Source organism: Somniosus microcephalus, chromosome 6 (genome assembly GCF_052327205.1).
Source record: "Somniosus microcephalus isolate GS21.2 chromosome 6, FLI_Smic_1.0, whole genome shotgun sequence".
NCBI classification, from domain to species: Eukaryota; Metazoa; Chordata; class Chondrichthyes; order Squaliformes; family Somniosidae; genus Somniosus; species Somniosus microcephalus.
In genome coordinates, this window is record NC_140992.1 from 236,012,647 (window position 1) to 236,040,183 (window position 27,537).

The window sequence follows — 27,537 nt, forward strand, 5'->3', positions numbered from 1 at the left end:
CCCCTCCTCCCGAGCACCGCCCCCCCCTCCTCCTCCCGAGCACCGCCCCCCCCCTCCTCCTCCCGAGCACCGCCCCCCCCCTCCTCCTCCTCCCGAGCACCGCCCCCCCCTCCTCCTCCTCCCGAGCACCACCCCCCCTCCTCCTGAGCACCGGCCCCCACCCCTCCCGAGCACCGGCCCCCACCCCTCCCAAGCACCAGCCCCACCGAGCCGGCTTGAAGACTGCCAATTGCGGCTGGGCCTGCGCTACCGCGCTCTGTGTCTCGGGCTTGAGACGCCGCCCGGGACTGGAGGGAGGGAGCGAGTGAGTCGGAGCACGCCCAGTTACATCCTGAATGCGCATGTGCAGCTTGCACACAGCATGCTGGTAGTTGTAGTCGTTCCTTGTGTTGGACTGAGGCTTCCCTGGTTACTGTTGCTAGGTGACGTGAGGAGAAGGAGCCGAAATGTTTTTTTTTAATGATAAAACCCCGAGAGAAATAAGGAGCTATGAACAGAGAGTTTATTTATATTTTTAGGAAAAAACTGAAGTAAAATTTTTTAAAGTCGGTAATTAATGCGGGGAAAAAGCCATTAAACGTTCTCCCACCCACCCCCCCACCCCCGTCTGCCTCCGAATGAAAACCGCGACATCTTTGTCGGAAAGCGCTCCCTGGTTTTTTAAAAAAAATTTAAAAGTTGATTTCCAATGCAAGTGTGGAGGAAATGGCCGAAATGTTTGTATTTTTTTTTAAAAAGATAAAACCCCGATGGGAAAAATAAATGAATAGTTAAGAATCAAGATGGCTGACACTCACCTCAGTTCAGAATTATTAGCCCGCCCACACACGCACCAATTGGTCAACCATCAGGTCACTGAAGTGTAGGATTGGTCAATCGTCACGTCACTCGACTGTAGGAGGGCCCGCCCGCACGCGCCAGGAACCTGGTGTACGATTGATCGACCTCGATGTCACTCTATCGCTAATGAGCGGATAATGAGATGCTAATGAGCGGAATTTTGAACGTTTTTTGGATACCGCGGGCGCAATTTTTGTCCGGCCGAAACGTAAATACGCTTACGACCGTTTTGGAATGGTAAGCTTTCTTTTGATGTAACGCACGTGTAGGTACGCTCTATAACTTTCGAGTGCATAGCCGGACAGACGCACACCGAAGGACAGACAGACAGACAGATTGATCCGTTTATATATATACTAGCTGAAGTGCCCGGCGGTGCCGAGGCTTTTTCGAGGGAATGTTGTTGTTGGAAGAGAGAGAGAGAGAGAGCGACTGGGGGAAGAGAGAGAGAGACTGGGGGGAAGAGAGAGAGTGACTGGGGGGAAGAGAGAGAGCGACTGGGGGGAAGAGAGAGAGCGACGGGGGGAACAGAGAGAGCGACTGGGGGGAAGAGAGAGCGACTGGAGGGAAGAGAGGGAGGGGAGGGGGGGAGGGAGAGGGAGGGGGAGGGGAGGGCGGGGAAGCGAGGGCGGGGGGGAGGGGAGGGGGAGGGTGGGGAAGGGAGGGGGAGAGGAAGGGAGGGCGGGGGGAGGGGAGGGAGGGGAAGGGAGGGCAGGGGGAGGGGAAGGGAGGGCGGGGGGAGGGGAAGGGAGGGTGGGGGGGAGGGAGGGGGAGGGCGGGGAAGGGAGGGAGGGGTGAGGGGGAGGGCGGGGAAGGGAGGGCGGGGGGGGAGGAAAGGAGGGAGGGGGTGAAGGGAGGGGGGGGGAGAGGGGCGCCCCCCCCGAGGGTCGCCCCCCGAGGTGAAGACCGCCGATTGCGCGCGCCCCCCGCCCCCCCGAGGGTCCCCCCCCCCCCGAGGTGAAGACCGCCGATTGCGCGCGCAGCAGGAGCTGAGACGCGGCGTCTCTCTCGGCCGGCGGGCCCGGTTGCCAGGGTAACCGTGACGCTGACCAAGCCAGAGAGAGAGACGCCGCGTCTCAGCTGCTCCTGCTGCGCGCGCGGCCCCCCACCCCCCGCCCGAGGGTCGCGGCCCCCCCGCCCCCCCCGAGGGTCGCGGCCCCCCCCCCGAGGTGAAGACCGCCGATTGCGGCTGTGGGAGACGTCCGGCGGGCCCGGTTGCCAGGGTAACGCTGGACGCTCAGCAAGCCCCGCCCCCCGGCCAGCCAGAGAGAGACAGCGCATCTCAGCTCCTGCTGCGCGTGCACCCTAGCGGCGCTGGGCTGAGGCTCGGCCCTCCAGCCTTCGAGTGGGGCCGGGAGGTGCCTAGCTCGGGCGTGGGTGCGGAGGAGACGCCGAGGCTTCTAGGCCTACCTGGAAAAAACGGGGAAAGGTAGGAAAATTAATGAGATTAGATAAGTTAATTACTTTCTAAATCATTTTTTTTTTAAAACAATATGTGTTTTAAAAGCAACGTTTTTTTTTAAGACGCAGAAAGCGGGAAAAAGAAAGGAAAAGTTTGGAATCAAGATGGCGGCGACTCACCTCGGTTCAGAATGATAAAGCCCGGCCACACACGCACCGATTGGCCTGGCGGCACACGCCAGCAACCCGGCGTACGATTGGTCGAGCTCGAGGCCACTCTGTCGCTAATGAGCGGATAATGAGATGCTAATGAGTGGAATGTTGAAGGTTTTTGGGATACCGCGGGCGCAATTTTAGCCCGGCCGAAATGTAATTACGCTTAAAACCGTCTCGGAAGCGTAAGCTTTCTTTGGAGGTAACGCGCGCGTAGGTACGCCCTGTAACTTTCGAGTGCATACCCGCAACGCACACGCGATGACAGACAGACAGATAGACAGAATGACAGAAGTACCGATTTATATATATAGATAGATAGACTAGCTGAAGTGCCCGGCGGTGCCGAGGCTTTTTCGAGGGCATGTTGTTGTTGGAAGAGAGAGAGAGAGAGAGCGACTGGAGGGTGGGGGGGAGGGAGGGCGGTGGGGGGGAAGGGAGGGCGGGGGGGCGGAAGGGAAGGGCAGGGGGGGAAGGGGGGGAGGGGGGAACGGAAGGGGGGAGGGGGGGAAGGGGAGGGGAGCGCGGGGGGGGGAGGGAGGGCGGGGGCCCCCCCCGAGGGTCGCGGCCCCCCCCGAGGGTCGCAGCCCCCCCCCCAAGGGTCGCGCCCCCCCCAAGGGTCGCGGCCCCCCCATGGGTCGCGCCCCCCCCAGAGGGTCGCGCCCCCCCACCGCCCCCCCCCCCCGAGGTGAAGACCGCCGATTGCGGCTGTGCGAGACGGCCGGGGGGCCGGTTGCCAGGGTGACGCTTGACGCTCAGCAAGCCCCGCCCCCGGCCGAGCCAGAGAGAGACGCCGCGTCTCAGCTCCTGCTGCGCGCGCACCCTAGCGGCGCTGGGCTGAGGCTCGGCCCGCCAGCCTTCGAGTGGGGCCAGGAGGTGCCTAGCTCGGGCGTGGGTGCGAAGGAGAAGCCGAGGCTTCGAGGCCTACCTGGAAAAACGGGGAAAGGTAGGAAAATTAATGAGATTAGATAAGTTAATTCGTTTCTAAATCATTTTTTTTTTAAACAATATGGCCTAGAAATTCAGTTGGGCGCGCCAGCCGTTAGCGCCTTAGGAGGAGTAGATCTCGAGCGTTGGCGCTTATCGCCCGGGCGCAGCGCGATCTGCACCTCGCCCCAACTTCAGGACACATTTAGCGCCGGCGCAAAGTCTTAGCGCATGCCCTGCTGCGCGCGCAGATCATGACGTCATTTAATAGTGCAACGCCCTTTGTGCGCCCCAAACCGGAACTTCACTCGCGCCGGCCCATTGTGCGCCGGGCGGCCCGAGCGACTGTGAAGTGGAACGGTACACAGGCCAGCCAGGCCGCGGGGAGCGCAAATTAAAGGGCACTTACCCTGCAGTATAAAGGCCAGCCATTTTGCAGCATTCACTCTTGTGCAACGGTTTTTTGGACAGAGACCAAGGAGGAGAGTTTACTGGTTTGGACCAACACTTGGACAGGTATTTTTGGCTCAGGCCAGAGCTTACCAATTATCTTTGCCTTCATTCAGAGCTCAGTGTTTGCCAGCATATAATGGGGGCTGCATTGGGTGGCAACGCTGAATTTCAGCCTTATGCCAGAAGGGCTTACAGACGCCGTGAGAGAGTGGCAGCCCTGGCTAGACGCAGAGGGGGCAACAGGCGTCGCCAACTGAGGCCTTACCCACGCAGGGTATACCGCCAGCAGACCTCCTATCTGACCATGTCTGCCGCGATGTGTGTTAAGAGGCTGCGATTCCGAAGGGAGGTGGTTGCAGACATCTGCCGGCTGCTTCAGAGAGATCTGCAGCCACAGCTAATGCGCAGGACGTCTCTGTCGGTGGCAGTGAAGGTGACGGTGGCTCTCAACTTCTATGCCTCCGGCTCCTTCCAATCCGCTACTGGGGACATCGCTAACATCTCCCAGTTCGCCGTGCATTGCTGCATCCGCCAGGTGACCGAAGCCCTTTTCAGAAGGAGACATCAATTCATCTCCTTCCCCATGACCCTGGACAAGCAGCAGCAGCGTGCAGTGGGGTTTGCAAGAATAGCGGGCTTCCCCATGGTGCAGGGCGCCATTGACTGCACACATGTGGCTTTGCGGGCACCTCTTGAGCATGCCGAGGAGTACCGCAACCGGAAGGGCTACCATTCCCTCAATGTACAGCTGGTGTGTGACCACAGGCAGCGCATCCTAGCTGTCAATGCCCGCTTTCCAGGCAGCAGCCACGATGCCTTTATCCTGCGACAGACAACTGTGGCTGACATGTTCCAGGCACAGCCTCCCCCAAGAGGATGGCGTATCGGGGACAAAGGCTATCCTTTGTGTACCTGGCTCATGACCCCGCTCCGCGCGCCCACGACCCCTGCTGAAGAGGCATACAACGAGAGCCATCAAGCGACGAGGAACCTCATAGAACAATCGGCGTGCTCAAGCAACGGTTCCGCTGTCTCGATCGCTCCGGGGGAGCCCTCCAGTATTCGCAGGATCGAGTCTCCCAATTCGTCGTCGTTTGCTGCATGCTGCACAACCTGGCTATCTGCAGGACTCAGGCACTGCCACCTCACGTTGGACCACCACCTCAGGAGGAGGAGCAGGAGGAGCATGAGGACGACGAGGACGAGGAGTACCAGCCCAGGAGGGACGCCCAAGGTCCAAGGGCCGCCCGTCGGCGGCTTATTGAACGTCACTTCTAGGCCCCCGTCAGGGAATGGCTTGTGCCAATGATAGAACATGATTGCAGCCGCTCCGCAAGCCCTCAGCCGGTTAAGGCAACAAACACTTCAAAGATCAAACATGGACAATGTTAATAAATAAAATGCTTTATTGTACAAACTCTGGGCCCTTCCCACATGAAAACCAAAAACAGACGAAACCCCCAAAAAACACTCAAACACATTACTCGCTCCCACAACCTGGAGAGGATTAACAAAATAGGGCAACTAAAATGGCCGTCATTCTCGGCCTTCGTCAAAAACAAACATCACATCATCGGCCTTCAAAAACAAACATCCAATTCTCGGCCTCAAGAAACAAACACAAATGGCCACACATTCGACTATTTGGCCCGCTACGGCGATGCCTTGGCCATCTTTGGGTGGCCCCTGCCCGCCCTGCTGCTCCGCCTCAAAGTAAGGCCATTGGCTGCTGCAAGGCTGGGGGCAGGCTCCTGAGGGGCACATGTCGTGACGGCAGAAGCCCTTGGGGGTCGGCCTAGTAGAGGTCTGGCCGTCGAGCGGGCGGCTGTTGATTGCTGCAGCTGTGGCTGGCCAGCATCAGTCGCTGCAGCAGCTCCTGGCAGCTCCACTGGGGGAGTGGCAGTGGCGGCAAGCTGGCGGATGGCAGGCGCTCGCTGGTCGCCTGAGACACTGGCACTCGCCCGGGCCAGCACTGCAGCATGTGCACCAATCTGCCGAGGGACAGACCGCTGTGCTGCTGCAGCGCGCCGGGTGCCCTGGCGATGCCTGGCTGACACAGCGAGTGTGGCAGCAGTGAGTGCCCGTGTTGACCTGTTCACTGACCGCAGCAGAGCAGCCAGTGACTGGACGGCACCACTGATCACCTGGCCAGTCGCTGACAGATCTGCCTGGTATTCCGCCCGACTGGTGGCCTCTAAGGGCCCGAACTCGGCCACACTCCGAGAGAGGGAATCGATGGACTCAGGCAACCGTGCCACTGCCGCCATGAGCTCCGTGTGCCGGCGCTCCGAGTCCGCGGACAAGTCCTCGAGGCGTTCCATCTCCTCGGTGAAGAGCATCTCCTGACTGGAGGCCGGACTCTCCCTCTGGGGAGAAGGCCGCCGAGCTGGCCGACCCTTCCTGCGTTGCTGGAGGCCGCTGGGCCCAGCAATTGGACTCCCCTCCGACGCATCCCCCCTCTGGGGAGAAGGCCGCCGAGCTTTCACCCCCCTCCCGCCTTTCTGCAGCACGCAGGATCCCAGGAGCTCCCCTCCCCTTCGACACTTCCGCCACGCTGCCCTCCAGGGAAGACGTGTCCCCTACATTGGCCTGGGTGGCCGCGGCTGAGGGTTCCCCTGATGGGCCGCCTTCCTCTTGCTCCTCCTCCTGCTCCTCCTCGGAGGGTCTGTCACTGGCAAGTTGAGGGACCTCCTCTTGACCATCTGAAAGCAGGAAGGCACAAGAGTAGCTTTAGAGTGAGGAGAGGGCGTCAGTGCGGGATGCATGAGTGGTGGCATTCAGCGCATTGGTCGGACAGTGGCAAAGGATGTAGATCTGATGCGCAAGTGGGACGAGAGAGGTGCAAAAGGTGATGTCCTTACCATTGCTGCCCAGAACAGGGTCGGCATCTCCACATGCAACGGGCCCAATCACCCGGCCACCCATGAGGCGCTCCACGCGATGTTGCAGGTCGGTGAGTGGCTGGATATGGGGTCGGCCTCCCCCGGTCGCAGTCCGGCTCTTGCGATTATTCGCCAGCTTGGCCTGCAAGAGAAAGGACGGCCTCTAAGTACAGTGTGTCGCCGTGATCTTGTGTGCACTGCCTCCCATGGTGGAATAGCCTGGCCAGTGTGTCGCCATGATCTGGTGTGCACTGCCTCCCATGGTGGAATAGCCTGGCCAGTGTGTCGCCATGATCTGGTGTGCAATGCCTCCCATGGTGGAATAGCTTGGCCAGTGTGTTAAGTGCAGAATGTGCAATTGATGCTCATGCCTGTCCCATAGCTGCTGGATGAAGGCTGGCCATTAGAGCTTTCAGGTCCCTTTGCCCATAATGTGAGGTGCACATGCAAGGATGAGGAGGTCATTGGAAAGGGCACTCACCCTGACAATGCGTGTGAGGTCATTTAACTTTTTGCGGCATTGGGCACCGGTCCTGGGGACGTCGCTGTTGGCTGACAGCTTGCTGGCGACATGCCTCCAGGCTCTCCTGTAGACGCGGACCGTCGCCTTCTTGCCATTGTCCGGGTACAAAACATGGCGCCTCTTCTCCACAGCAGCAAGCAGCACACTCAGATCACGCTCTGAGAAGCGCTGCGCACGTTCACGGGCCTTCTCCATGTCTTCAGGCGCTATTTGGGTCCAGCAGCAGTGTTCAGGCCTAGCTGGAGGGCTCCACTATCCAGGGCGTGGCAGCAGACACAGTCGACCCTTCCCCCTTAAGAGCTGGCCGGCGCCAGGGTGTCTGCTGTCAATCACGAGATGGCCGCACCTGCGCTGCGCCCGGCCTCGGCGCTATCGATCACCACCTCCGGCTTAGCGCCCAAAGAGAGGCGTCCAGCAGCAGTTTTAGCGCTCGCCCGAGCTAGTAGGGCGAAGCTAATGAATATCGGAGAAGTGGCATAGATTTGGCGGTGGCCACAAACTTTAGCGGGCGCCCCACTTTAGCGCCCCAAAAGTGGCGTCAATGAATTTCTAGGCCTATGTGTTTTAAAAGCAATGTTTTTTTTAAAGACGCAGAAAGCGGGAAAAAGAAAGGAAAAGTTTGGAATCAAGATGGCGGCGACTCACCTCGGTTCAGAACGATAAGGCCCGGCCACACACGCACCGATTGGCCCGGCGGCACACGCCAGCAACCTGGCGTACGATTGGTCGAGCTCGAGGTCACTCTGTCGCTAATGAGCGGATAATGAGATGCTAATGATCGGAACGTTGAAGGTTTTTGGGATACCGCGGGCGCAATTTTAGCCCGGCCGAAACGTAAATACGCTTAAAACCGTCTCAGAAGCGTAAGCTTTCTTTGGAGGTAACGCACGCGTAGGTACGCCCTGTAACGTTCGAGCGCATACCCGACAGACGCACGCGCGATGACAGACAGACAGACAGAATGACAGAATGACAGACAGAAGTACCGATTTATATATATAGACTAGCTGAAGTGCCCGGCGGTGCCGAGGCTTTTTCGAGGGCATGTTGTTGTTGGAAGAGAGAGAGAGAGAGCGACTGGGGGGGGTGGGGGAGGGAGGGGGGGGGGCGGGTGGGAGGAAGGGAGGGTGGGGGGGCGGGGGGGAGGGAGGGTGGGGGGGAAGGGAGGGCGGGGGTGAGGGAGGGCGGGGGGGGAAGGGGGGGAAGGGAAGGGAGGGAAGGGGGAAGGGGAGGGAGGGGAATGGCGGGGGGAAGGGGGGGAAGGGAAGGGAGGGAAGGGGGAAGGGGAGGGGGGAATGGCGGGGGGGAGGGGGGGAAGGGAAGGGGGGGAAGGGGGAGAGGGAAGGGGGGGAAGGGGGAGGGGGGAGGGTGGGGGGCCCCCCCCGAGGGTCGCGCCCCCCCCCCCCGAGGTGAAGACCGCCGATTGCGGCTGTGCGAGACGGCCGGGGAGCCGGTTGCCAGGGTGACGCTTGGCGCCCCCCCCCCCGAGGGTCGCGGCCCCCCGTGGGTCACAGCCCCCCCCCCCCCGAGGGTCGCGGCCGCCCCCCCCCGAGGTGAAGACCGCCGATTGCGGCTGTGCGAGACGGCCGGGGGGCCGGTTGCCAGGGTGACGCTTGACGCTCAGCAAGCCCCGCCCCCCGGCCGAGCCAGAGAGAGACGCCGCGTCTCAGCTCCTGCTGCGCGCGCACCCTAGCGGCGCTGGGCTGAGGCTCGGCCCTCCAGCCTTCGAGTGGGGCCGGGAGGTGCCTAGCTGGGGCGTGGGTGCGAAGGAGAAGCCGAGGCTTCGAGGCCTACCTGGAAAAACGGGGAAAGGTAGGAAAATTAATGAGATTAGATAAGTTAATTCGTTTCTAAATCATTTTTTTTTAAAACAATATGGCCTAGAAATTCAGTATAGCCACTTTTGGGGCGGTAAAGTCGGGCGGGCGCTAAAGTTAGCGCCCGTCGGAAAGTGGAGGCCACTTCGCTTTGGCCAAGGAGTTTGGGCGAGCGCTGAAACTGGCGTTGCACCCCTATCTTTAGGCGCTAAGCCAGCGGTGCAGAGTGATAACGCCGAGGCCGGGCGCAGCGCAGGTGCGGTCATGTTTTGATTGACAGCAGACACCCTGACGCCGGCCAGCTCTTAAAGGGGGAAGGGTCGACTTGGTCTGCTGCCACGCCCTGGATACTGCAGCCCTCCAGCTAGGCCTGAACACTGCTGCTGGACCCAAATAGCGCCTGAAGCCATGCAGAAGGCCCGTGAACGAGCGCAGCGCTTCTCAGAGCATGCTTTGAGGGTGCTGCTTAGGGGTTTGGAGAAGAAAAGAGATATCTTGTGCCCGGACAGTGGCAAGAAGGCTCCCAAGAGGCTGTACAGGAGAGCCTGGAGGGAAATCGCCCAGAGGGTCACAGCCAACAGCGATGTCCCCAGGACTGGTGACCAATGCCGCAAGAAGTTCAACGACCTCACTCGGTTGGTCAGGGTGAGTACCCTTTCCAGTGTCCTCCTCATCCTTGCATGTGCACCTCACATTATGGGCAAAGGGACCTCAAAGGCCTAATGGCCAGCCCTCCTCCAGCAGCTATGGCACTGGCATGATCATCAGTAGCACTTTCTGCACTTGACACACTGGCCAAGCTATTCCACCATGGGAGGCAGTGCACACAACAACAGGGCACCACACTGTACTTAGAGGCCGTCCTTTCTCTTGCAGGCCAAGCTGGCGCAGAATCTGAAGAGCCGGACTGTCACCGGGGGAGGCCGTGTCCAGTTCCAGGAGCTCAGTGACCTGGAGGAGCGCGTGGCTCGACTCATGCGTGCCCGGGTGATTGGCCCCGTTGCTATTGGAGATGCCGACCCTGTGCTGGGCCCCAATGGTAAGGAAATGACCGTTTGGACCTCTCTCGTTCCCCTTGCGCTTCAGATCTACATCCTTTGCCACTGTCCCACCAATGCGCATAATGCCACCACTCATGCCTCCCTCGCTGATGCCCTGTCCTCACTCTAAAGCTACTCTTGCGCCTTCCTGCTTTCAGCTGGTGAGGAGGAGGTCCCTGAAGCTGCGAGTGTCAGTCCCTCGGAAGAGGAGGACGACGAGGACCAAGAGGAAGGCGGCACATCGGGGGAACCCTCATCCGCGCCAGGGGATGGCAATGGAGGGGACACGTCTTGCCTGGAGGAGAGCCAGGGGGAAGTGTTGCAGGGGGGTGTAGCTCCTGTGCCCAGTGGCGTCCAGCCACGTGGGAAGGGTCGGGCAGCACGGCTGCCTTCTCCCCAGGGGGGGGGGAAGTGTTGCAGGGGAGGGCAGTTGCTGGGCCCAGTGGCGTCCAGCCACGCGGGAAGGGTCGGGCAGCACGGCTGCCTTCTCCCCAGAGGGGGGAGGTGTTGCAGGGGAGGGCAGTTGCTGGGCCCAGTGGCGTCCAGCCACGCGGGAAGGGTCGGCCAGCTCAGCGGCCTTCTCCCCAGAGGGAGAGTCCGGCCTCCAGTCCGGAGACGGTCCTCGCCCAGGAGGTGCGCCTCCTTGATCAAATGTCCGCGGATTCGGAGCGGCGCCACACCGAGTTCATGGGGGTTGTGGGACAGTTGCCTTAGGCCATTGAGTCCCTGGCTCATAGTGTGGCCGATTTCGGGGACTCACAGGCCAGGGGTGTCGAACAACTCACGGCAGCACAGGACGCGAGTCGAGAGTTCATGAGTGGTGCCGTGCAGACACTGGCTGGTCTGATGCGGGCACAGACCAGGGCAGTACGGGCACTCACTTCTGTCACACTCGCTGTGTCACGGACGCATCGCCAGGGCACCCGCCGCGCTGCTGCAGCACAGCGGTCTGGCCTTCACCAGATTGCTGCGCTTGCTGCAGTGCCAGCCCGGCCGAGTGCCAGTGTCTCTGGCGACCAGCGAGCGCCTGACATCAGCCAGCTTGCCCCCATTGCTGCAGCCGCCACTGCCACTCCCCCAGCAAAGCTGCGACGAGCTGCTGGAGAGACTGATGCTGCCCAGCCACAGCTGCAGCAGTCAGCAGCTGGCCCCTCCAGGGCCGGACCTCGTCTAGGCCAACCCCCAAGGGCATCTGCCGTCACGCTTTGTGCCCCTCAGGAGCCTTCCCCCAGCCTTGCAACACCCACAGGGCCCAGGTTGAGGCGGAGCAGCAGGTTGGGCAGGGGCCGGAGAAGCCTGCACAAGGACTCGCCCTCTCGGCAAACCAAGTAGAGTGTGTTGCCAAATGTTTTTTTATATGGGGGTGTTTGTGTTCTGTATGGGGGGGGTTTATTTTGGTAAGGCCGAAGATGATGGCAAATGTTTTTTTAGATGGGGGTGTTTGTGTTCTGTATGGGGGGGTTTGTCTTGGTAAGGCCGAGGATGAAGGCCAATTGGATGGACAAGTTTTGTTATTCCTCCCCAGGTTGTGGGAGTGAGATATGTTTTTGACTGTTTTTTGGGGGTCTTGTCTGTTTTTGTGTTTCATGTGGGAAGGGCCCTGAGTTTGTTAAATAAAGCTTTTTATTTATTCAGCTTGTCCATGTGTCATGTTTCAAGTGGTTGTTGCGTTAACCGGCTGAGGGCTTGCGGAACGGCTGCATTCAGGTGCGTTCATTGCCACAAGCCATTCCCTGACAGGGGGCCTAGAAGTGTCGTTCAATAAGCCGCCGGCGGACGGCCCTTGGACCTTGTGGCTCCCTCCTGGGCTGGTACTCCTCCTCCTCCTCCTCATGGTCCTCCTGCTCGTCCTCCTGAGGTGGTGGTCCAACGTGAGGTGGCAGTGCCTGAGTCCTGCGGATAGCCAGGTTGTGCAGCATGCAGCAAACGACGACGAACTGGGAGACTCTATCCGGCGAATACTGTAGAGATCCGCCGGAACGATCCAGGCAGCGGAACTGTTGCTTGAGGACGCCAATCGTTTGCTCTATGATGTTCCTTGTGGCTTGATGGCTTTCGTTGTATGCCTCCTCAGCAGGGGTCCTGGGCGCGCGGAGCGGGGTCATGAGCCATGTACACAAAGGGTAGCCCTTGTCCCCGATAAGCCATCCCCTTGGGGGAGGCTGTGCCTGGAACATGTCAGCCACAGTAGTCTGGCGCAGGATAAATGCATCGTGGCTGCTTCCTGGAAAGCGGGCATTGACAGCTAGGATGCGCTGCCTGTGGTCACACACCAGCTGTACATTGAGGGAATGGTAGCCCTTCCGGTTGCGGTAATCCTCGGCATTGTCGATAGGTGCCCGCATAGCCACATGCGTGCAGTCAATGGCGCCCTGCACCATGGGGAAGTCGGCAATCCTGGCAAATCCGACTGCATGCTGCTCCTGCCTCTCTAGGGTCATGGGGAAGGAGATGAATTGGTGTCTCCTTGCGAAAAGGGCATCGGTGACCTGCCGGATGCAGCAATGCACGGCGAACTGGGAGATGTTCGCTATGTCCCCAGCAGCAGCTTGGAAGGAGCCGCTTGCATAAAAGTTCAGAGCCACCGTGACCTTCACTTCCACCGACAGAGACGTCCTGCACATCAGCTGTGGACGCAGATCTCTGTGAAGCAGCTGGCAGATCTCTGCAACCACCTCCCTTCTGAAGCGCAGCCTCTTAACACAATGCGCGGCAGTCATGGTGAGATAGGACACCTGCTGCCGGTATTCCCTGAGTGGGTAAGGCCTACGTTGCCGACGCCTGATGGCCCCTCTGCGTCTAGGCATGGCTGCCCCTCTCACACAGCGTCTGCGAGCCCTTCGCACATAATGCTGGAACTGAGGGTTGGAACCCCATGCAGCCCCCATAATATACTTGCAAACAGTGAAATCACAATGAGTCAAATTTCCAAGCTCTGGCCAGAAGCCAAAAATACCTCTCCTATGTTGTCCCAAATCAGTAAGGTCTGTTCCTTGGTCTCTGTCCAGAAATCCAAAGTACTAAAGTCATTGCAGCAAAATGGCTGGCCTTTATACCTCAGTCTAAGTGCCCTTTAATTAGCGCTCCCCGAGGCCCGCAGGGCCTCTGCTGCGTTTCACTTCACAGTTCTTAACAGAGCCACGCCCACATTGGGCGGGCGCCACTGAAGTTTCTGTTTGGGGCGCACAAACGGCGTTGCACGACGAAATGACATCATAAGGTGCGCGCGCAGCTGAGCGCGCGCAAACACTTTACGCCGGCGCAAAATGTCAACTGAAGTTGGGCGTAGGCGCAGATCGCTCTGCGCCCGGGCGCAAAGTGCCTAGCGCTCGAAATCTACTCCTCTTATGGCGCTAACGGCTGGCGAACGCAACTGAATTTCTAGGCCATAGACTAGCTGAAGTGCCCGGCGGTGCCGAGGCTTTTTCGAGGGAATGTTGTTGTTGGAAGAGAGAGAGAGAGCGACTGGGGGGAAGAGAGAGAGCGACTGGGGGGAAGAGAGAGAGCGACTGGGGGGAAGAGAGGGAGGGGAGGGGAGGGGTGAGGGGAGGAGGAGGGGGGAGGGGAGGGCGGGGAAGGGAGGGCGGGGGGAAGGGAGGGGAGGGCGGGGGGCCCCCCCGAGGGTCGCGCCACCCCCCCCGAGGGTCGCGCCACCCCCCCGAGGGTCGCGCCCCCCCCCCCCGAGGGTCGCGCTCCCCCCCCCGAGGTGAAGACCGCCGATTGCGCGCACAGCAGGAGCTGAGACGCGGCGTCTCTCTCTGGCTCGGCCGGCGGGCCCGGTTGCCAGGGTAACCGTGACGCTGACCAAGCCCCGCCCCCCGGCCGAGCCAGAGAGAGAGACGCCGCGTCTCAGCTGCTCCTGCTGCGCGCGCGGCCCCCCCCCCGAGGGTTGCGGCCCCTCCTGAGGGTCGTGCCCCCCCCGAGGGTCGCGGCCCCCCCCCGAGGGTCGCGGCCCCCCCCCCCCGAGGGTCGCGGCCCCCCCCGAGGTGAAGACCGCCGATTGCGGCTGTGCGAGACGGCCAGCGGGCCCGGTTGCCAGGGTAACGCTGGACGCTCAGCAAGCCCCGACCCCGGCCGAGCCAGAGAGAGATGCCGCGTCTCAGCTCCTGCTGTGCGCGCTCCCTAGCGGCACTGGGCTGAGGCTCGGCCCTCCAGCCTTCGAGTGGGGCCGGGAGGTGCCTAGCTCGGGCGTGGGTGCAGAGGAGACGCCGAGGCTTCTAGGCCTACCTGGAAAAACGGGGAAAGGTAGGAAAATTAATGAGATTAGATAAGTTAATTACTTTGTAAATCATTTTTTTAAAAAACAATATGTGTTTTAAAAGCAACGTTTTTTTTTAAGATGCAGAAAGCGGGAAAAAGAAAGGAAAAGTTTGGAATCAAGATGGCGGCGACTCACCTCGGTTCAGAAGGATAAGGCCCGGCCACACACGCACCGATTGACCCGGCGGCACACGCCAGCAACCCGGTGTACGATTGGTCGAGCTCGAGGTCACTTTGTCGCTAATGAGCGGATAATGAGATGCTAATGAGCGGAATGTTAAGGTTTTTGGGATACCGCGGGCGCGATTTTAGCCCGGCCGAAACGTAAATACGCTTAACACCGTCTCGGAAGCGTAAGCTTTCTTTGGAGGTAACGCGCGCGTAGGTACGCCCTGTAACTTTCGAGCGCATACCCGACAGACGCACACGCGATGACAGACAGACAGAATGACAGACAGACAGACAGACAGAAGTACCGATTTATATATATAGATAGATAAAAGAAACTAAAACCTGGCCAATCATCTCAAACAGCAGAAATGATGGTGATTCCTTGCTAAGTAGAATATAGAGCTTCCAGTGGCCACACCGTGTAATTGCAGGCAGACTCAGACAAAGCTTTTTCATTGGGAATTGTAGTCACAGGATTTTCTGACTGAAAACATGAGTGCTCTAACCAGGAAAACACTATTACAGCACCTCCTACAAGAGTCACAGGAAATTAAGGAATGTTTACAAAGGTCAGTAAATATCAATTTCAATCATATATAAGTGGAATAGAAAAGATTAATCCAGAGCACTGTTTAACCATGACTGCAGGATAATGGGATTTAGGTACAAACTAGTAAAGGGCAAGTTTATGACAGATATTAGGGAGCATTTCATCATGAAAAGAGTGATTAATGCCTGTATAGCGTTTCAGGTTGGTTACAGGATGCGAGAACTTTGGAATCATTCAAGAGACAATTTGCTGCTGAATGAGATAAACTAAATGAGCCAAATGGCCTCCCTTGTCTACATCTATCTTTGTAAGATTGAGATAAGGGGGGAAATAAGAGGGGGTAAGGGAATGATACACAGAAAAAGGAAGAAAATCAGAGATGTGATTTAATGACAGCAGCAACCAAGAATATTGAAGGAAAATATTATCAGGAAGTAAAACAGAAATGGCAGACTATCCAGCGAAACCAAATAATGCATGGAACGTGCAGCAAAATGTAATTACCCCCCTTTTACCAGCAACTGGAACTGCCATCTCTCTTTAAGAAGGCTGCTTGAGTAGGCTAGGTTCCAGGGTTCCAGTGTACCCATTTTTTATGGGTGACATCTGCACTTTTGGTTGGACCTTGCCTTAAGTCACAAGATTTAGCATGGAACTTGATTAAATATTTAGCCAAGTAAATGAGAACTGCTCCTCCAAGTAACATGACCTTGTTTTTTTGCCCCAAATCACGCAGTGCAAAATGTGGTGTGCAGCAAATCGGGCATACAACCCCGTACGTCCAATTTTCCAGCTGCCACCAGCCAGGCTCCTACTTCTGATGTGGCCTCGTACAATTAGCCCCATTATCTCCTTGTCTGGGTCACTAGGGAGAGAAAACATATCACGGTTTCTTTCTGGCAGATTAGCTAAAGAATAGCATCCTGCCAAGATATAGAAAGGGGAAGAAAAGATAAAATGGAACTGCGTGATCTTGTTTGACATCATGGGGTTGAAATATAACTTCGGCGGAGGTACAAATTGGGCAGTAGTGGATTGGGCGCCCATTATACACCCCACCCGACTTTACTTTCTATTGAAGTCAAAGGAAAATTGGGTGGGGTGTACAACAAACGACATTCGCCAAAGTTGAATTTCACCCCCCATTTCTCTGATTAAAAAAGACAGATTATATTCTTTACCTGAACTCTTGCATTTTATTTAAGTTTAGTACATCTTGGGTGTATGCTGTGATGTAATATAATCCTTTACTTACTGGTCCATTTTGAAGGAAATGTGTGGTTCAACAATTGTATTCGCAGTAAGTCTACTCTTGTAGTCGTAACTGATCATCAAGGGCTGTGACAGAAAGATTGAAAATAAAATGACTGCTGGGTAACCACAGTGTATTGAATTTACAAATGTTTTCAGACTATTACTCTACAGGGTACCTCCCATAAAATAAGGGGAGCTCAGAATGAATATAAGCTGCATCGCATATTAACATCGCATCTGGAATTCAGAATGAAGCCCTCAAGAAGTGATTTTGTTTTTTTATTTGTTCCTGGGGTGTGGACGTCACTGGCAAGGTCAGCATTTATTGCCCATCCCTAATTGCCCTTGAGAAGGTGGTGGTGAGCCACATTTTTGAACCGCTGCAGTCTGTGTGGTGAAGGCACTCCCACAGTGCTGTTAGGTAGGGAGTTCCAGGATTTTGACCCAGCGACGATGAAGGATCAGCGATATACCTCTAAGTCAGGATGGTGTGTGACTTGAAGGGGAACTTGGAGGTGGTGGTGTTCCCATGCACCTGCTGCCCTTGTCCTTCTAGGTGGAAGAGATCGCAGGTTTGGGAGGTGCTGCCGAAGAAGCCTTGGCGAGTTGCTGCAGTGCATACACACTGCAGCCACAGTACATCGGTGGTGGAGAGATTGAGGGGGAAAAATTGGGTGAGTAGCGCCACCTCTTAGCGCCTAAAGAGGCAGTCAGTGGCTGTAGCGCCACTGGCTGCGCCTCCCACGATATTCAGCAGGGGTGCTAATGGTGGCGTTCGGCATTTGCGCTGCGCCGCCACCGATGACGTCATCGGTGTGCGCAGCGCCCCATTCGCGCCCCGTTCGCGATAATTGGTAGCGAACGCCGCAGTTGCGCCGTTCGCTACCCGCGCCCGGTTCACAGGGTCTTACTGTGCCGGCAGAGGCGCAAGTTAAGGTGGAGGTATGGGGCGGCCACTTTTTCGGCGGCCGCCTGCCAGCACCTCCGTCTCCGGCCTCCTGGTCCCCCCCCGCGGCATTGCCGGCTGTTTCCCGAGAGCCCGGCACTTCTCCTTGGTGCCGGACTCTTTTGACAGCACTCGCGATCGGGGCTCGCGCTGTTGCAGGCCCCTCCCCCTTAACAGTGGGAGGAAGGCCTGCAGTACTGCAGCGTGCCGTGCCGCAGCGTGTGGCGCTGCGGCACGTAGCGCTGTGAAATTCACTTTCAGCGCCCTAAGAGGGACGCGGAGCGCCTCGAGCCGCACCCCGTCTCCCTCTAGGGGCACTTCAACTGAATTTGCAGCGATCGCTAATGCGGCGATCGCGGCGCAAATTCCAGCACCCAGGCGAACTTTGCGCCGCTTGGGCGCCTCAGGCCAATTTCTAGGCCTGAATGTTTAAGGTGGTCGATGGGGTGCCAATCAAGCGGGCTGCTTTGTCCTGGATGGTGTCGAGCTTCTTGAATGTTGTTGGAGCTGCACTCATCCAGGCAAGTGAAAAGTATTCCATCACACTCCTTACTTGTGCCTTGTAGATGGTAGAAAGGCTTTGGGGAGTCAGGAGGTGAGACACTTGCCGCAGAATACCTAGCCTCTGACCTGCTCTTGTTGCCACAGTATTTATGTGGCCGGTCCAATTAAGTTTCTGGTCAATAGTGACCCCCAGGATGTTGATGGTGGGGATTCGGCAATGGTAATGCCACTGAATGTCAAGGGGCGGTGGTTAGACTCTCGCTTGTTGGAGATAGTCATTGCCTGGCACTTCTGTTGCACGAATGTTACCTGCCACTTATAAGCCCAAGCCTGAACATCATCCAGGTCTTGTTGCATGCGGGCATGGACTGCTTCATTATCTGAGGAGTTGTGAATGGCACTGAACACTGTGCACTCATCAGCGAACATCCCCATTTCTGACTTTATGTTGGAGGGAAGGTCATTGATGAAGCAGCTGAAGATGGTTGGGCCTAGGACACTGCCCTGAGGAACTCCTGCAGCGATGTCCTGGGGCTGTGATGATTGGCCTTCAATCACCACAACCATCTTCCTTTGTGCTAGGTATGACTCCAGCCAGTGGAGAGTTTTCCCCCCCGATTCCCATTGACTTTAGTTTGGTCTTGGGTATCTGGCATTGTTCAATCAAATTAGGAATATTTTTTATTTGTTGTGTTGAAAATAGCTGCAAAAATTTAAAGAAAAATCTTTTCAAATCAATCATTTGAAAAATTAGGGCTAGAAGTGTGTCCCCTATTTATAGTCAACAGTGTAAAACTCCACCATAAGATTGAAAAAATACAAATAATAAAATTGCCAACAGTGGTTCTGTACTGAATGTACATTTTCATCTCTGCAAAACTGAATCCATGTATGAGCAAATAATTTTAAAGCAGGCCTTGGGATGAGGTAAGCTAGTAATCATTTAACCCTTTGGAACATAGGAACAGGAGTTCCGAGCCTGTTCTGCCAGATTATGGCTGATCTGTGACCTAACTCCATATACCTGCCTTTGTCCCATATCCCTTAATACCATTGGTTAACAAAAATCTATCAATCTCAGATTTAAAATTAACAATTGACCCAGCATCAATTGCCGTTTGTGGAAGAGAGTTCCAAACTTCTACCACCCTTTGTGTGTAGAAGTGTTTCCTAATTTCACTCCTGAAAGGTCTGGCTCTAATTTTTAGACTATGTCCCCTAGTCCTAGACTCCACAACCAGCAGAAATAGTTTCTCTTTGAATATTGAAAGATGACTGCTGGGTAACCACAGTGTATTGAATTGTTGCCTTATGATAATATTGTAAAAATCCTTTCCTGTAAATGTTGAAGTTGAACTGCAGAAATTAATGGAACCATAAAACTAATACACTGTCAACACTCCCTTTTACCTTAATCTTTAATCATTGGTTTTCTTCACTTTCAGATAATTGACATGAATTCCAGATGTGAACTTTCAACTTTGCTTAAAAAAAATGCTAATTTATGAAAGAAAGTGAAATGAGTTGATTATGTCTGGCTGATGTTTACTTATGTCCTCGATAAATGATTATATTCACAAAAAAGTTATTATAATCTGACATCATTACTGCGTGTTTGTCGTGAAATTTGCAATAATTAATTACAGGGAGGTTCTATGTATAATATATTACAATTTTTTTAATAAATGAGCAATTTTTAAAATTAGGACAGTCACAAAGAATCATTTCTGATTATTTTCTAGGAATACATTTCTTAGTATGCCACTTTATTTAATTTTTAGTGTGGTGTTTACAGCCACATTGGAAACAATAGTTGTACCAAGTGACTTTTAAATCCTGCAAATGCAAAACACATGCTGGGTGTAGGGCTAGGGGAGGTTGCAGAGATAAGATTGAGCTTGGCCCTGACAGGATTTCTAAATGAGGGTGAGGATTCTGAAGTCAATGGGAGGTAATTTTTCAACTTCAAACAATGGAACAAAAATCGACAGTTTCTTTAATGGGCGGGTGATCCACTCCGCCAGTTTACTGCCCGGGTGGTAAAATTGAAAATTATCCCCAGTGTGTTGGAGGATGGGGAGTTAGTGGAGCTGGGGTAATGGGTGAGCAGAGCTTGTAGGCAGAGTTCTGGATCTGTTAGAATTTGTGCAGGATCGAATTTGGGAGACCAGCTAACAAGGTGTTGAAAAAGCAAAGCCTAGAGGTGGCAACTGTGTCTCTGAGGGTTTCGGCGTTGGTGGGAGTGGGGGAGGGACAGAGCTGGCAATGTTCCACAACTGGAATTACACAATCTTTTGATGAGCTGGATGCGAGGGTTTGAAGCTCAACTCAAGGTTGTATTTTTTGAAAATGAAATGCATTTCTTCCTGACTTTATTATGTAAATATAACCAAATACTTATGAAATCCTAAATGCTGCAGGAGTGGAGTCAGAGGTGGCAGAGCATGATCAAAAGTTGAAGGCAGAGTCAAATGTTGCAAGGGTGGGGCAAGGTACACAAGCTGACACAGACATCCAGGCTCTGATATTAATCTGAAGGCGGATTCCGAGCAAGGGGGGGTGGAATTGCATGGGCGAAACCCGGAAGTCAACTCAGTGGGTCGGACTCTGCGATCGCAACACAATTGAAGCAATTCATTTTTACCTCTGGTTTCCGCATCTCCAATATGCGCAGCGGGCGTGATGCGCATCCACATGATGCGATCTCAGCTGTATTTAAAGGGACAATGTACAGATGGAAATTGGAGGTGTTCATGATGGATGGTGGACATAGAGCAAGGGCAGCAGCCAGATTCAATGACACATCACTGGAACTACTGCTGGGTGCAGCCAGGAGCAGGAGGGACATACTTTTCCCAGCAATCGGAGGAGGAAACCTGCGGCTCTCACCAAGAAGGTAGGAGACAGTTGAGGAGGTGAGCAGCAGGAGCATTGTGCCCGGATCATGGATGCAATGTAGGAAACGATTTAATGACCTATCCAGGTCAGGAAAAGTGAGTATATTTGCTGATTCACCTACACCTGTGGTTTAAACCCTAGCCCCCTTTCACTCTACCTTGCCAAGCATACTCCATCACATCACTCCTTCCACCCACTCAACTTCCAGCAGAACCCAGCCTTCACTTTCTATGCACTTCATCACCTCTGCATTTATCCATCCACCTTTGCCACTCACCCCAATCCTTATGGAATGGAATGCATCTGTCTCATAGTCACCCTCACCAAATGCACTGCGTCTATTGGGTGAAATCCTCACCTTCACTTACTCACAGGTCTGTTTTTTTACCCCTTGTAGGAGAAGGGAATGCAAAACGCAAAGAAGAGGGAGAGAACTGGAGGTGGGCCGCCACAAATAGTCCAGCTCACAGATGCAGAGGAGTCCGCCCTGGAGATACGTGGCACATCTGCATCCCTCTCAATCAGAGATAGAGAGACAGCGAACTCGCAGATAGTGAACTCGCAGATAGCTGGTGACAGAGTTACAAATATCTCTGGCACACTGACTTTATTTCATCAATGACTGAACTATGAGATGACTAAGAATGGTGATTGTCAAGATTGTGACTTTGCCACAACTAAATCATATCCCTTTCTTTTGTCTTCCAGTGCCTTCTTGCATACAGCAATTGTCATAGGACATCAATAAGGACAATTTCTCAGAGGACCTCATTCCTTCTGAGAATGCACCATCACAGGACGTACAGACATGCACCAGTGCAAATACTCACACTTCAGTGGGTCCACTTAAACAGTTAATTGGGTTTTCACCTGGTGACTCACAACTCACAAGTAAGCACAAGCAGACACTGATGGCAGGGACAGCTGTGGAGAGTATGCGTCAGGGGTGGGGACACAATCTTCTCCAAGCTCTGCTCAATGTAGATGCTGAACCTCAGGAGCTATCATTGAGAAGGAGACTGCTAGAGGTGCATCAGCAACTTAGCCAGGTACTGACAGACGTGCCACGCGCACACTCCACAACAGCGGAGAGGATGGAGGAGTCCAACTCAATCACTAGTGGATTGGTGGTGAAGGGAATTGCGAGAATGTCTGCCCTGGAGAGAGTGTCCGCCTCCATGGCGCTTCAAGCACGGCTCTCAAATGAGTCCATGCAGGCCATGACCATGGCCATGCAAGAGTTGTCTGCCACCTTAAACAATGCCAGATACCGTATCCATGGTCTTACAATGCATCACTGATCTTCACCAAGCTGGTCTGCAGCAGAATGGTAGGAGTGATGTGGCACTGGCCCAGGAGAGGGATGATGGCGAAAGGGAACATGGAATTGGGAGCTCCACTCAAAGCATTCCCACTTCTCACCTGTTGCTGCTCTCATAGCCAGTACCCCACATGCTGTCTCGTCTCCCAATCGCCAAGTCTGCTCCTGCACAGGTGCAAGTGGAGCAGTCTTTGGTGGGGCCTTCATGGGCTCCAACACCCAGAGATCGTAGGCCAAAAACATCTCAGCAGTCAGCAGGGATCTGAGCAGCATGCCTCTACCTCTGCTAAAGCAACATAGGATGCACCACATAGAAGCGGTAGAAATTGTAATTCACCAAGGGTAGGAGCATCGGAGTTTGACAAAATGTTCTGTTAAGTTTCCTGTTTTTATAATGTCACTTAAAATGTATTGGTTAGCACCACTTCCACGTCTTGCCCGTTATTGCATCCCGAATGCCAACTTGGTCTTTTACTTGTTTCATGATGAATGTCAATACATGACGGGACACATTGGGCAGATGTGCAATGGGTGGATGAGTGGTTGAAGGACTATTTCATGCAAAGGGAGGGGGAAAAGGTGATCCTGGTGATGGGAGTGGACCACAGGATTACATGTCTTATGTTTTACTATGTGAGTCAACACTAAGTGAGCCTTCGCGGTATTAGGCATCCTGGGCAGCAATGTAAGAGGCTGGTCCGGTGATGGGTGCCCCATCTTCATTTTCAACCTCCTCCTCCTCTATATTCTCCTCATCCAAAGATGAATGATTAGCCCATTCGTCCTCCTCCACCTGCAATCATCTCTGCTGCGCAATGTTGTGCAGGACACAGCACACCACGATGATTCTGAACACTCTTGCTGGAGAGTACTGCAGGGCGCCTCCAGACCTATCTAGGCACCTGAAGTGCATCTTCAACATTCCAATGGCTTGCCCTGTGACACACCTGGTAGTCATGTGACTCTCATTGTAGCCCTCCTGCACCTCATTGCTGGGGTTCCTCACAGGTGTCATGAGCCAAGTTTAAAGCGGCTATCCCTTGTCTCCTAAGAGCAAGCCTTTAAGTCTGCTTCCTGGAACGAAAAGGGCTAGAATGTTGGACTGCCACAGTATGAATGCATCATGACAGCTCCCAGGGAATCTGGCGCAGACCTGCATGAACCCCTTCTTGTGGTTGCACACCAGCTGTGCATTGTGAGGCCATGCAGCTTAAAGGGAACATTGGTTTAAATACCCACCTGGACTGCAGCTCAATCTCGTCACTGTTTGACTGGTCAATCCCTGAGGCCCGGGAAACCCATGCTGCACAGGTTAAATTTAAATCTAAGTAAAATTCAATTAAAAATAACCCAATTACCATCTCCTAAGGACGTTAATTGCAGCAATAGGTACCTGCACTAATTAACGCCCGACTTTGGCGAGTAGGTTACTCGCAGTCATCCAAATGAGCCTCTGTTAAATCCAAAAGTGGGCACAGTGGCGCAGGGTTGCAGTGGCAATCCAAAAATCAATTGTTTTAACTACCACCCAGCCCCAACCCACCCGTTCTTGGGGGTTAAAATCTCCCCCCATGATTCTGCCTGTTTTGATAATGAAATGGATCACAACAGCCCTTTTAAACTTTAAATCCCCATTTTTAAAAAACAGAAAGACTTGCATTTATATAGCGCCTTTCACGACCCTCAGGACATCCCAAAGCGCTTTATAGCCAATGAAGTACTTTGAAGTGCAGTCACTGCTGTAATATAGGAAATTGAGGCCCTTATCAATGCTTAATTCCAGGGATGCACAGGCTAGGGTGAAAATAATGAGAAAGATGTATGTGGGCCTTTTATGCAACCGCCCTCAAATCAGCTGGAAAATTTGGAGGGCAATAAAAGGGGAAGAGAGTCAGCATAACCCGGTGTGCAGGTGTTAAAAATAAAACTTTACTTAAAATGGAGGCACACAGCCTCCTTAAAATATTTTACTGACCGATCCGCATCCTGAGGGCGGGTTGGTCGCCTGCCCCCTGATACGCCTCCATTAAAACCGAAAGTGGGCGGGTTGGAGTTGGCCATTTTTTTATTTTTAGGTTAAAATTCCCCCTTTAACTCTGAGCCATTGAAACAGTGTGAATAGGGCTGATTTTAACCAATGATGTAAACGAGAGCAGGTTAAAATGAGAATCCATCTTTTACCCACATTGACTGAAGGAATGTGCAGAGAGATGGATTACCCAAATTGGTAGTATCTTCTTCATTCTTTGACTGAAGTATTCTCCACATACACAGGAGAATTTACAACTTTAGCTCACCAGCATGCATTTATTCCAAGGACAAACAATTGCACCATTTCACACCATTTAAAGTTTTGCTGTAATCACCTGGTTTTATACAACTTTGTATAAAAGTGCAGTATTATCCACATCTCATTAATGAAAGAGAACACAATTTACTTGTGAATATTCCTTTGATCACCTGCTCAATGCTTGTATCGGATACCATCTGGATTCTGTTACAGTTTCTTGCTAGGTCCCAAAAGTATAGAGCTGTATTTTTGATTGTAGAACAGAAATGCTAGTACAGGTTTCACGTTAAATTAATCATTTCCATTTGTTGTCTGTGAACGAACAATTTTTCTGTATTAGTTATAAACAAGTTCATAAATTTACCTTGGCTAAGGAACTGTTTAAGGTACTTCTGTCCAGGTATGGTGCCAACTCTCCCCATTCCTGTTTTATTTTGGCATTTCTGTAACCAACAGAGAAAAGGCTATAGGTTACATGAACCATAAGTGTACATATACAAATTCAGTGCAAATACAGTTAAAGTCTGGACTAGAATGACCTCATGGCAGTTGTGATATCCGAGTGGTAAGGTCAGAAACTGAGAGAAGCGAGATATTAGGAACAAACCCAACTGTTTATTTACACGGTGTAGCAGAGGAACATATCTCTTACAAGCTGGAGGCCAGGCACACTTCTTATTGCACGAACACAAGATGGAGGATCAACCTCTGAGTCATACCCATAATGCAATGCCACATTACCGTGTTAACTGGTGTACCAGTACATTGAATACATGACCCATTACCTTAAATACTGGTGAATGTGAACCCTTAATATTTTGCTCCATCTGGTGGATAACTTAAACATTACATCCCAGATTACTATATCCCTCCCCTCTTAAGTTGAACATTAATTTCTTAACAACATTCTTAAAAAGTCCCATAAGGAAACTCCTTTAACGATAGTCCATACTGAATGAATCTAGCAGGTCGTTATCAATCTCTCTGGCGGCTTGTGAGTCCTTGGTGAACGTCTTACAGTCAAGTCCCTGCTTGGTTGTGGTAGAGCCACCTGCTGCTCCTGAGCAGTACCCAGAGTATCTGACTCTGCTACGATGGTTTCCTCTTTACGAAGGGGTCCAGGTGGAACTGGCTCTGTTCGTGGTGGTGGTACCACCGATGCATTTGGATAACTGGGGGCCAACTTGTCCTCCGATATCTCCTCTGGAACCTCCATTTTGATTTCCCCTTGTCTGGTCAGTATCTGATCTACATGTCTGCATACTACCTGACCAGTTCCCACCATGACCGTATATGATACTGGACCGGTCATTGAGTCTATGACGCCAGGAATCCATTTTGGACCATAACTGAAATTCCTGGTAAGGACCGCATCTCCTTCTCCAAAACTGCGGCTCTTTGTCCTTCTGTCATGATTCTCCTTTTGTTTGATTTGTCGGTTTTCCACCTTCCTTTTTAGATCTGGGTGAACCAGGTCAAGAGTGGAGCGTAGTCGACGTCCTAACAACAGCTCAGCAGGAGAGAGACCTGTGGTAGATTGAGGTGTTATTCTGTAGCTGAACAGAACTCGTGACACCTTGGCTGCCAAACTCCCTTCCGCACTTTTTTTCATCATCTCCTTAAATGTTTGTACGGCTCTCTCCGCAAGTCCATTTGAAGATGGATGATATGGGGCTGAGGTCACGTGCACTATGCCATTGTTTCTCATGAACTCTTTTGTTTCTGTCCTCACAGTGGCATTGTCACTTACTACGATCTCCGGTAGCCCTTGATTACTAAAACTCCTACGTAGGCAGTCTATAGTAACAGTAGATGAAGCAGAATTTACAGGATAAACATCCATCCATTTGGAATGGGCATCAATGATTATGAGGAACATCTTTCCCATGAATGGACCCACATAATCTACATGTAATCTTCTCCATGGTTTATCCGGCCACTCCCAGGGGTGGAGAGGAGCCGCTGCTGGTGCCTTCCTGTGTACTTGACAAGTGCTGCATGTCTTGACTAGATTTTCTATCTCATCTAGCTTTGGCCACCACAAGTAACTCCTTGCCAAGGCTTTCATATGCGAAACTCCAGGATGACACTGATGTAGTTGCCCTAGGATAGACTGTCGTGCTGGCTGTGGAATAATCACTCGTGCTCCCCACAACACGCAACCATCCTGCACACCCAGCTCTGTCTTCCTGACACTGTGTAAGGTATGAAATCAGTCCCTTCCGGATGCTGTGGCCAACCCCTCATCACATATTCTCGGACTCTAGACAGTACTGGATCTTTACCGGTCCATGTCCTTACTTGTTCCGCGGTCACAATTGCCGTGTCCATGTCCTCCAACATCAAAACTCTGTCCTCTGGAGCTGCACGGATAGGTGTACCTGGCAGTGGAAGACGGCTCAAGGCATCTGCATTCTCATGGTACTTGCCTGCCTTGTAAACGATGACATACTCATATGCCCTCAACGTCACTGCCCACCTCTGGATCCGGGGTGACACCATCTGTGGTACTGCTTTCATTTCATTAAAAAGAGATAGAAGAGGTTTATGATTGGTGCATATGGTGAATTTCCTGCCATATATGTACTTGTGAAACCTCCATAACCCAAACATTACTGCTAACCCCTCTTTATCTAACTGGGAATAGTTTTTTCCGCCGGTGTCAGAGTTCCATCTTCCAAGCTGTGTGAAAGAACCGCCCCCACCCCGTAAGGTGAAGCATCACAAGAGAGAATGATGGCTTTCTCTGCATTGTAGTGAACCAGCACATCCGAGGACAGCATCAGTTTCTTGGATTGTTCAAATGAAACCCTCTGTTCCTCTTCCCACTGCCACTGTGTCCCCTTATGCAGAAGTTTGTGAAGAAGTGCTAACACTGTTGCCAAGTTTGGTAAAAATCTGTTATAATAGTTTAGCAGTCCCAGGTAAGCTTTTAACTCAGTCACATTGGTAGGAGCTGGGGCCTCCTGCAGTGCTTGTACCTTCTCCTTGATTGGATGGAGCCCGGTGGCGTCCACTCTGTGTCCCAGGAAAACGGCCTCATTCCCCAGGAAAGTGCACTTACTCCTCTTGAGCCGTAACCCAGCCTTATCCAATCTTTGTAGTACCTCTCTCAGAGTGCTCAGATGCTCCTGGTCGGTTCGTCCCGTCACCAGAATGTCATCCAGATAGATTGAAACATGTGGGATCCCTTGCAGTACACCCTCGATAGTCCTCTGGAAAATAGCTGGACTAGATGAGACACCGA

The 27,537-nt window shown here is 53.4% G+C and overlaps 1 protein-coding gene across 2 annotated transcripts in view; it reads right to left on the bottom strand.

Moving 5' to 3' along the window:
- LOC147116535 (uncharacterized) overlaps window positions 1-27,537 on the bottom strand; it is a 107,542-nt gene that overhangs the window by 38,697 nt on the left and 41,308 nt on the right. For both annotated transcript variants that reach the window (XM_085991570.1, XM_085991569.1), the window contains exons 4-5: window positions 24,655-24,733; window positions 16,333-16,415 (exon numbers count right to left, since the gene is read on the bottom strand). In XM_085991570.1, coding sequence (XP_085847696.1) covers window positions 16,333-16,415; window positions 24,655-24,733 — 162 coding nt within the window. The remainder of the gene's footprint in view (window positions 1-16,332; window positions 16,416-24,654; window positions 24,734-27,537) is intronic.